The 11,052-nt window shown below is 37.6% G+C and overlaps 1 protein-coding gene across 1 annotated transcript in view; it reads right to left on the reverse strand.

Moving 5' to 3' along the window:
• Positions 1-683: 683 nt before the first annotated feature.
• LOC104514624 (tumor necrosis factor receptor superfamily member 19-like) overlaps positions 684-11,052 on the reverse strand; it is a gene marked incomplete at its 3' end in the record, with an annotated part of 16,211 nt that continues 5,842 nt past the window's right edge. The window contains exons 3-4 of the mRNA XM_010158361.1: positions 4,002-4,180; positions 684-769 (exon numbers count right to left, since the gene is read on the reverse strand). Of these exons, the coding sequence (XP_010156663.1) occupies positions 684-769; positions 4,002-4,180 (265 nt within the window). The remainder of the gene's footprint in view (positions 770-4,001; positions 4,181-11,052) is intronic.

An 11,052-nucleotide genomic window follows, 5' to 3' on the forward strand; every position in this document is an offset into this window, starting at 1 on the left:
TCAGTCCTTTTATTGAATTAAAATCTTGATGGCATGTAGGCCATCAGTAGTCTCGGAAGAGTAGTAAAAAGGCTTCTGTTGCAGAATAAAGAGGTTTTCCCGTTTAGAGATTCTAATCCTCTCATTGGCCAAAAACTTACTTCCTTCTTAATGTATACAGTGCTAAAAGATATTTATCTATATTGTTCTCTCTCACTGTAACCTTAGTGCAAAACTTATTTTTAAAAGGTATCAACAAATTACTCTTCTTGCGTGTCAGGAAATAATTAATTCTCACTGAGGCCTACATGACAGCAAGCAGAGGGTCTAAGAAGGCTGCATTTCATAGAATCACAGAATGGTTTGGGTTGGAAGGGACCTTAAAGATCATCTAGTTCATTCTTTTGGCATTAACGCAAACAGAAATTAAAATTATTATGACATCATCAGAAGGGGACTCAAGACTCTCTAATCACATGGTATGACACAAATGTTTATCTTCAAGTGACTAGTCATATGAGGGAACTTTTCAATAATACAAAATTATTCACTTCAGTAGGTCCAGCACTAGCACAAAAATAAGCCTTTAAAAGGATTTTTTAGAACTGCGACTGCCATTTTTTGCCAAGCTTTTAAGTTAAAACAGAAAACATTCTAAAGCAAAAAAGTTAATCCCACTCCAACAGGAGGAAAGGACCACTTACAGTGAGGCTCATAGGGAGGAGGAGGATCACCACAAGGAACACACTCCATGTCTTGAAAGCCTCCAAGCTTAGTCTTCCTATAAAATCTAGAAGTTAAAGGAATGAGAAAACAGTTCAAACCCAGTTCTTTTTCCTCATAAAATTAATCAGATGCTTTAACAAAATCCTCTATAACAACTGCAACCTTTTGTCAATCCGCACCCCAGTGCAAACCATCAGTAAACAGAAGAATAGACAAAAGAACAGTAGATATTAATTAACAGTGCAGTAGTGAACATAAATTAAATTGAGGAAAGACTAAATCTGTTAGTCCAAATGCACAATCACTAATCCATATTCACATAAGAAATAAACAATTCTGCAGATTTCAGACAGAAAGCAATACCCCATTTTCCACATAGATCACAACATACAAGATAAGTATGATGAACTTACACTACGCAAGCTTATTTACACATTTAAGAGTGAACTGATTATGTAACTCTCCTAAAAGAATCAAGATATAACAAGGTAATTATCACCACTACCAGTATATAATGGACCAGACATCAATGCTTTCTAGTTAAAATTCATAAAATATCCCCTAGTTCAGAGGAGGAAAACAAATCCTTCATAAATTGTTTCTTTCATGCACTTGTACAGAAGGGTATCCTTCCCCCCAAAAAAAAGTTATAGCATGCTGTGTGACAAATTCTTCAGAAAATAAGATTATTCTGATTGTTTTGTAGAACAGCAACACAGTAAAAATGGCTCTTCAGAACTGTATTTTAACAAACCAACAATCCCTCTCTGACTCTTCCTTCTTCTCCAGGAAGATCTTCACTACCACTCAAAATCACGAGGTGACCAGACTGTGAATGGAAATTAATGAAGCAACCACACGAGTCCCAATCCACATTACCCAATTCTCTATTGTTTTCATATTCTCATTTAAATATATACTATAAAAATTGGGGATAGCAAGCATTTCAAGGTATGGGAAAAAAAAAGGATATTGCAAACAGAAGTATCAGTCAGATGGTTCAGATAAGTAACATCAATGGGAGGCCCCAAGCAGGAACAAGTGAACAATAAAATAAAACTCTAAAGCAAACTAACCAGACAGGTACTCATTCCTAAAGAAATTAATGCAAAAGAATTAAAAAGTCTGTCATATCCAATGAGACATTCTAAACACCTTTCAAGATCTTTACTATTAAGTTTATGTTTGAAGAGCTTACTGACTATGGTGGCAGGCAGAAGCCTACGTTCCCTGGTTTAGGAATAAGAGTAGTACTAAATTAAAAAAAAAAACCAGAACTTGAGTGTTGTATTTCAAATTTGTATGAGAGAATGATATCCTCTAAAGAACTCTACAACAGCTGTCTCATCAAGTAGGTCTGTGTCTTTTAACCAACCATTAGTACTAAGCTAGAACCAATAGCTGTGGTCTGTTCAAGATGAGCACGTGAATTGTGTTTTCTGCAGTGGCACATTAAATAAAAGGTACTAACTCTACTGATGTTAAGTTATTAACACACCAAATGCCATTAAAGCATGAAGCCCGTATCAGCTAAATCAGCTTTCCAACTGCTCAAGATACTCATGCTTTAACAATGTGAACAGAAACAGATTCCTAGGCTGTAAGACTGAAGGGGCCGCTGTGATCATTGACTTGGAATGCAATGTGTTAATATTTGGGTTCAGCTGACATGCTCACTGTAGTGTTTTGAAGCTGTACAACAGGGAATGGCATGTTGCAAACCCATACTAAACAAAAATGATTGCTGAGAGGTAGAACATGAGCTAAACCGTTTGGTTTGGCTAGGTATGTTCTCCATTTGCTTAGGCAGCATCTAAACTGATGGACAGGTATGAGTGCTGGCATGTTCTACAGCTCTGTTCCCCAAAATGTTCAGACTGGATGACCTGTGACTCCCCTACCTATTACTCCCTCCCTCCTCACATTTCCATGTTTGCTGCCAGTAAAAGCAGGTTGTGACAACAGTTCTCATTTCAGCAGATACTCCACACACATATCCAGAATACACTGTAGACCAGAACACTAGGAAGCATTCCCAAGTCTCCCAGTTTAGATTGCCATTAACTAATTTTATTCTGGCTTTTTTTTTCTTTTTTCCTTCCTTTCACATATTCTAAAAACATAGCTTATACTGTTTATGCCACAAGAAGGAAGTTTTCCAGCCAAATAACCCCTACAACACATACATACACATATATATACATACATACATATTTATATATATAAATAAACTATAAAAGCATAAATCGATCCACCATGTGACTGCAGGTAGTATCAGAAGTGGTTGTGAGTAACAGCTAACATCTGGGGCTGCACCTTCTTATACCCTGACTTAAACTAACATCAGTAAAGCTTTGGTAACTGTTTTTAAATGACAAGACCTCACTTCTGGCTTGAGAGGAATAACTGTGGGAGCTTCAGTGTTCAAGTATATAAAAATAAATAAAATAGCTAAGAAACATACCGGAAACAAATCTATGAACTTTTAAGCATCTCTGAAATAGACACCCTGGAAATACAAAAATCTGTTACAACTGCAGATCAATTCTCATAACCCACTCCTATCAATTAAATTACCAATCCATAATTCAAAAATGAAATTCATGGTGGGTATTTATAATAGCAGAGCTGGGCCACAAAGAACAGGTTTTTGGAGACCTTAACAGAGGTCCCTACAGACCCCTACAGAGAAGATTAGCAACAGGTATCTTGGGAGGACTGGACAACAACCTACACACAGGTCTTGATTTCTAAACAGCAGTTTCAGTAAGTCTCCACACTGACACAGTTTGTTCCAAAACAATTATTTCAGATCCGTTTATAATTCTCAGCCACGATGAAGGAAATCACAGCCACTACTTTTGACCTAAAGATATATGTGTATGAGAATTATTAAGCATTGAGCTACGGAGGGGAAAAAAGCAAGCAAATAATGTGATCGGTCTTCAAGAAGGTAACCATGTATGCTTCCAATTGTTTAATTCTTTATAGCAATGAAGTAAGTCATCAGTAGAAGTCAGTATTACAAAGTATTTGCTAAGGTGTTATATAGACAACACTCATAGATCAGCTGGGTAATTATCAAACCATTCTTATTGCTGAGATGATTAAGACTGCAATTCTGAAGTTATGTGCTCAGACCATAGAGTAAATTATTGGTAATGCCAAGATTAAAACCTAGGACCTTCATACATCCATAGAAGTTACAAACACTTATCCGGAAAACATGAACAAGCAAACGTTAATGCAAATTAGTTCTGAATTTGTTCAAGTCTCATCTTCAGAAATGAACTTACCCTGGTAAACAGTCTCCACACAGTGCATTGCTGGTGGCAGAACAGTTGGCCTTCTGAAACCGGTTAACTAATGCACAGTCCAGACAAGGCTTGCACTTCTGAAAGCCCCAGTCTTCCTTGAATCTGTTTGGCCTGCATGTCATGCACTGTGCATCCTCCCCATATCCAAAGCCGCATTCCTGTAGGGATTAACAAGCAATAGCAAGCTATTCAGTCACTGAAAGCGTGAATAAGTACAGAATACTGGGATAAAATGAAGACCTAGTGTAATTATTACTGAGAGTAGGTCTTTCTAAAGACAAAAGCCATCCTTTCAGCAAGTTCAAATGTGTCTTCCACTGCTAATAATCTCCCTTACTTCTCTAAGTAATACTTAGTCATCCACTTTATTCATGAAACTACTGTGTATTTGAATGATAAAGGGCTCCAAGGACTCCCACAGTTTCATTATTACTAACTTATGGTAGAATTATTGAGCTGTCTGTTTTTTAATTAGGTCAGTCATGTGAAAGTGCAGAAACTGGGACAAGTGAAGTATAAAGGCACTTACTCAGTTATAAAAACAGCAAAGAAGCACTTTGATATTAAGGTTCATAGCTAAGGTGAACAAAGTTAATTGCCGAAGAAAGTGCACTGATCTTCAAAGGCTTAGAATTTCTGTTACCAAATAAAACAGAGCTGGTTAATGACCATCAGCTAGCCACTAAGAATTTCAGAAACTCAATTCACTCCAGTTCTAACAGTTCTTAAACTGTCGGAAAAGTTTAATAGTTCTGTAGATCACAGGGAGACACAATGTTTTACTATACAAGGAATATTGTTATAGTTGGTTATTTATCCCAAAATTAGCCATTTAAAAGAAATTAATTCTGTTCATTTGCAAAAGGACACCTAATACAACTGACAGGCTGCAAAGAGAAACACTTCTCCCAACAATATGTAGAAGTTTGGGGACTGAATTCTATGAACTGATTATAAATCTATTTCATTTATATGTCACTATTTCTTAGAGTTATCAAGTTACTAAGAGTTGCTAGTCCCTTTTCTCATCTGAATATCCTATTTATTTTTCTTTCAGTACTTTGGAATTAGATTTGATGCATTAGTGACACACTGCAAAACAGTAAGAAGAATACAACAAATTGCTGGAAGGTACGTATTGGGAAGAGTGTGAAGATCTCCTTCTCCAGTAGGCGGAAGAACAGCGCATCTTCCAAGTGGGAAAACTGCAGGAAATCTTTAACTGGGCAACTTAAGAGAAGGTTTCCATCAGTTTCCTCCACAACATAAATAACTTTTTCCAAAGTCAGCCACCTAAGAAAATCTGCTGCACTAAAAAGCTTTGAACCTTATATGTGCACTCAGGATTCTCCAAAGTTTTTCTTTGAGAAATGAAGCATCCATAGAACAAGCTATGTTACAGAGTTCACCAATATGTATTTTACAGTGCCTCTAATTTGCAGTGGTAAAGTAATAATGAACAACTTCAGATGCATTCTACTGGAAATTCTAAGAATCTTCAATTTGCTTTTATGTTAAGACTATCTTTACTCTCCTCTGAAGAACTCTAGTACACGGAAAGTTAATTCTAAGAAAGCAACTACAAAATGAACACTAAAATATTAGTCTTCCTCTGCCTCTGTACCCAGGAATTAAAAAAATTAAAACTAATTTTTTTTTACATTTATTTTATTTTTTTTAGCCGAAATGTAGTTTCTTGTTATTGACTATTATTCAGGTTAAGAAGCAGGCAAATCATTGTAGTTAGTAACAAAAAAGCATACTACAGTTTCATACCCCGCACAACAGGGCCCTCCTGTGAGATACTGACCCTAATAAGGTTGGTAGGCAAAAGGGGATAAAAATATTTCAATTTGTTTTTAAATTTACTTCTGCCATAGAAGATTTTCTACCATTTTATTTCAAGCCTACCTGTTCCTGTTAGAAATCAGTTTCAAAATAGAGGTTCTAGCAGTTCTATTTTACGTCACCTAAAAATATCTTAACAGTATACAGTTTCATACTCAATTTCATTTATGCAAGTGTAAAACTGTATACAAAGCTACATGATTGCTACCGGGGACTGAAACCAGACTAACTTCTGTTCGGAGATTTTGCTCTATCCTAAGTCTACACAGCTGTTTGGTTTGGTTTTTTTTTTCATTGAATCTCATTATATCTTAACACATTCTTTCTAAATACCTACTCATTACTCCTATTTAGATCATCCAAATTGTAGCTTTACAGGATGTATTACATAGCTCAGTCAAGCCATGTATATTCGTATCTTCTGATAAATCACTTGGAATCAGTCCCTCCCAAGTCCTAATAAACTTTCAAATATAAGGCTTAATTTAACTTAATTATAAGTTTTCCTTTCCAGACTACCTTTGAAGTTTCTGATCAAAACCAAGCAAACACCAGGAAATCAAGCTAGAATTAAACATCTTCAATTCACTGGCCCAAACTACCGAAGCTCGAGTAAGTTGTTTCCAGCTCTGTCAGATCTGCTTTGTTATAGTTGGATGTATGGACACATCTTAGTGGTCTTTGTAACATCTTCGTAATGCGGAATGGTTTTCTTTCAAGCTGTAAAAATGGTGGGTGCAATATAAAGAAATCTTTTGCCCAAGGAATTTACAGCCCCCAGTCTTTTCAAAGATGGCTTCTAAATCCTTGCCAGCAATTCTGCAGACGTAATCCGTAACAACTACAACTTTATGGATGTACTTTTTATGTTCATATAATGAGGTAGTTAATTGCCTGGCAGGTGCAAATAAATATTTAAGCTTGTAAACCAGGCAGAACTTCAAACAGATCTGTACTCATAATTAACCACACTCCCAAAACTGAAGTATATGATTTAGACGATGGATTCAATCCCTTTGAAATCTTAGACTTTATAATTTAGCAGTCCAGCAAAGATACAAAGAATTGACTGTTCCATCTTTTATCAGGACATGTGCAAAACTGATGTGCACCAGTTTTCTTAGTGCTCTGTTTACAAAGTTATGGACTTGCACAGCTAATGAGATCTGAATAGTTACCAACACCCCCCATCCCTTCTCTCCTCCCACTCGTATTTTTGAAAGAGGGTGCATCTCCTGTGGTAGTTCACCTCAGGACTGCAGAAAAGCAAAATAAAACTTGTAATCTCAATCAGCTAGATTTCAAAAAGCCGTATTTTATTTTTCTACCAGAAAAAAAAAACAGGTAAATATATGCTACATTTATTTCTCCTGTTGTGAAGTGTAATGTGAAGAACACTTAGTCCATTCTTCTCTTTCCACTTCCCCTTTCTACTACTACCATCAATGGTACCAGGTAACATGAATGAAAAATTTCTCTCTCTAATAATACACAGTACAAGCCATCAAAACCCAAGCACTAACTTAGAAGATTGCATTAAAAAAGCCTCAACATTCAAATGCACTTCTATTTTCTGAATATTTATACAGCTTTCACTATCACAGTACTGTGACACCTCATTACCTTTAAAGCACGTAACCCTAGAACAGCTTTGTTCAGAAGTGGGTTTCACCAAGGTATCAAGTGAGATGACTGGTCAAGGCCACCTAGGAATCTGTAGCAAACTAATTAACTGAACTCATCACTCAGTTTCAAGCTAAAAACATTAAAAGCATACAATAATATAGACACCTCTTAAAGTGCTACCTTGGCAGTGTTACCATTTTCTTACAGTATATACCACCCAAACACTGAACCAGACAGAACAACCAGAAGTAGAGCAGACTAAAAGGGTAATAGAGTTAAGTGGTATGGTTTTACTTACTGCGTTGCATTCAACTTTAAGGGAAAATGAACATGAAATTAGATTTTAAACATTCTTTCAATTAAAATAACCTCAAGTTTCATTTAAAATAATGTTTTCAGGTATTATTAAGATTGTAATCTGCAAGTACACTTCAGAATTTGTTTCTAGTTCCACTGATTATCCACAAACTACGTAAGTCCCTAGACAGCAGAGCACAGAGAAGTTCCACTTAGGCCATGATGATTACAAGACTATTTGCGTATTCAAGAAAAAGCCTTCCAGTCATCAAGACACTTAATTGATGTCAGGTCATATAACAGGTTGCAGCACTACACTGGTGCTGGGAAATTAAGTTTTTAGTAATACCTTTTGAGTATATGACCTTGTTAAACAGCACACAGTTTTAGCTTCCAAAAGTACCATAGGCTGCAGATCAGCCTCATCCAGAATCCAACAATCAGCTGTATCTATCACCAGAAGTTTCTGAGCAGGACAGGCTGCAACAGTGTGCTGCAAGCATATCAGATTTAGCTGCTGCGGCAAAGTGTAAAGTTAGCAGCAGAAAAGTTTCATGCTAGGTCAGATCTGAGATGCCTACGTGCAGCTGCTCCAGCTTCCAGGACACTGACAGAGAAACGTGCTGAGACAGGGCAGGCTTCTTCACAAGCAGCTCTCTTGCTTTGAAAAGTTAGAGTGACTGCTAAACATGGTAGTAACTGCTCCTGGTAACTTCACTGAGAGATGGCAGACAGAGCACTTCCACGTTCTATATGAGGGCTGTTATATCCATGAGTAGCTTCAAACAGTACCTTCCTGTTCAATTCGCAGTCCCTTTTCTGAGCCAAGATGCACGTCTCTTTTCCTTCATCACACACCTAGTGCAAGGATGCAACCTATGATACGTAGCCTTGCCTTAGCAATCACCAAGCTGCCTCTTTCCCACAGCATCCCTGTGCAGCAGCAGTCTCTTGGTGACAGTATTTATCATCACGTATTTGGTGGCAATGCTAGCTTCTCTCACTTTCATCTCTGCTTTTTCTTCCTTGTCAACTGTCCTGATACAACTGGTTATGAGGCTGAGCCATAAATCTGACCACGGGACTGATCCGGTTTACAAGTGATCAGTTCAGTGATGTGTTCCATACTACACCCCAAAAATCGACCCGGTCAGCTTAACTGCACTGGAGGAAAGAACTTACTATTGCCAAAACTGTCATTTCAATGTTTCTGAACTACAACCTCAGACATGATCTGTTGACAAAACAATCTAGAACTGCAGTTAAAGTTCTGAGTTGCATCATAAGCTTGAGGAGGTTGAGATATGGGTATCTGTTTCATATATAAATTAAAAAATACATGGAAGCTATAGAGTATTATAGATTTAAAACAAACAAAAAACCACCCCCCACAAACAACAAAACAAGAACCCCACAAATTACGGTGAAGGGGCTGGAAGGGCTTATTTCTGTACTAGAACATTTTCAGGAGAAGGCTGAAAGCCAGAATACCTCAGTTTAGTTTTCCTGCATTAACTGTGATTTATATACTTTTGAATAATGCGTAAGATTTGATTTATACAGAAACACATTAGTGTTAAGATAGGACAAAAATGGCTCTTACTACCGAGCCACACCAATGACTACTCAGGCACTGGCAACTTGAAGCCACTTAATGAAAGATATTAAACCTTTTGCCTAACTACATGATGCTTTTTTCCCTACTAAATGAATGAGAAATGAAATGCTGAGCCAAATGAAGCCAACACTACCTTCTGATCGTTTTCGTCTCCTGTCCCAGAAGCACTGCTTAAAAAAAATAAAAAAAAATACAAAACAACTCCAAACTAACCCACACACACACTCAAAAGCAAGCTATTTCAGTGGTTCAAAGGCTTCAAAACCACTACCGAGGACACATGTTTATGAGAAGAGGCTATATAGATTTTTTTTTTTTAAATGAGTAGAAGAAACAAACGGGAGAAGCTTCCACTCCCTTCCCCAGCAATGCTAACCTGTTGATACAATAACAAAGCTGGCTTTCTTATAATGGCAGTATGTTAAAAGTACTTTATAGAAAATACAATCAATGTAAGTGATCCATGGATTTTAGTTCTAAGTTAACGCAACATCTGCAGTGCTGCTGTTAGAACAGTTGATAAGGAATCAAAAAGAAAAGGCTGAGGGTGTATTATTATTTCTTATTTTAAGGAAGAAAGGATTACTTTATGAAAAAGAGCCCCACTAAACTGCAACAGCAAAAGTGAGTAGTCAAGGTTTGGAACTAGTTACGTGAAGTAATGCCGCAGTTGTTTGTTGGGGTTTTTGCTTCATGCTGTAAAGGGTGTCTGAAGCTGCTTACCTTTGCAGACAGGAAGGTCAATCCAATAGACAGAACACTAGTTTGCAACTGAAATTAAACACTCACCATTGAATCATAGACCAGCCTGGTAAGAAGGAATCTTAGAAAAAAAAAAAACCAACCAACCCACACAACCCATCTGGTCCAACCTTTCATGAGACAGGGAGCCAAGATGAGATGATCTAGCACCCTGTACAACTGCATCCTAAAAACCTCCAGTGACGGAGACTCTACCACATTTCCTGGGGAGGTTGTTCCAGTGCATAATTATTGTCACTGTAAAAAAATTTTTCTTATATAGAGATGAAACCTGTCTCCTGGTACAACTTGTACCTGTTTTGCCCCTAGTACTGTTCATGTGGTGCCCTGTGAAGAGACAGCCTCCCTCTTCTTCTGCCCTGTGGCCTCTGTCTAGTCTGTTCCATCAATAACTTCCTGCATTACCATGAGCAAGATGGTTTCTGGGCAAGTGTCTCACAGAATCATTTAGGTTGAAAACTACCTTTAAGATCATCAAGTCCAACTCTTAACCCAGCACTGCCAAGTCCACCACTAAACCATGTCCCTAAGCACCACATCTGAACATCTTTTAAATACCTAGAGGGATGGCGACTCAGCCACCTCCCTGGGCAGCCTGTTCCAATGCCTAACAACCATTTTAATGAATAAATTTTTCCTAACATCCAATCTAAAACCTCCCTTGGCACAACTTGAGGCCATTTCCTCTTGTCCCATCACTTGCCACTTGGGAGAAGAAACCAACTCCCACCTCTCTGCAACCTCCTCTGTAGCTACCAGAGTAGCTGGATTATGACAAAAATAGGTTTGCATTTTTGCTCCCTAAATGTTCATTAAAAACCTGCTGAAGTCTACAAAGCCAAGCAAGGATTGCAACTGTGCTTCAGAGTGGCAACCCCG

Source organism: Eurypyga helias, unplaced genomic scaffold, assembly GCF_000690775.1.
Source record: "Eurypyga helias isolate BGI_N326 unplaced genomic scaffold, ASM69077v1 scaffold13599, whole genome shotgun sequence".
NCBI lineage: Eukaryota > Metazoa > Chordata > Aves > Eurypygiformes > Eurypygidae > Eurypyga > Eurypyga helias.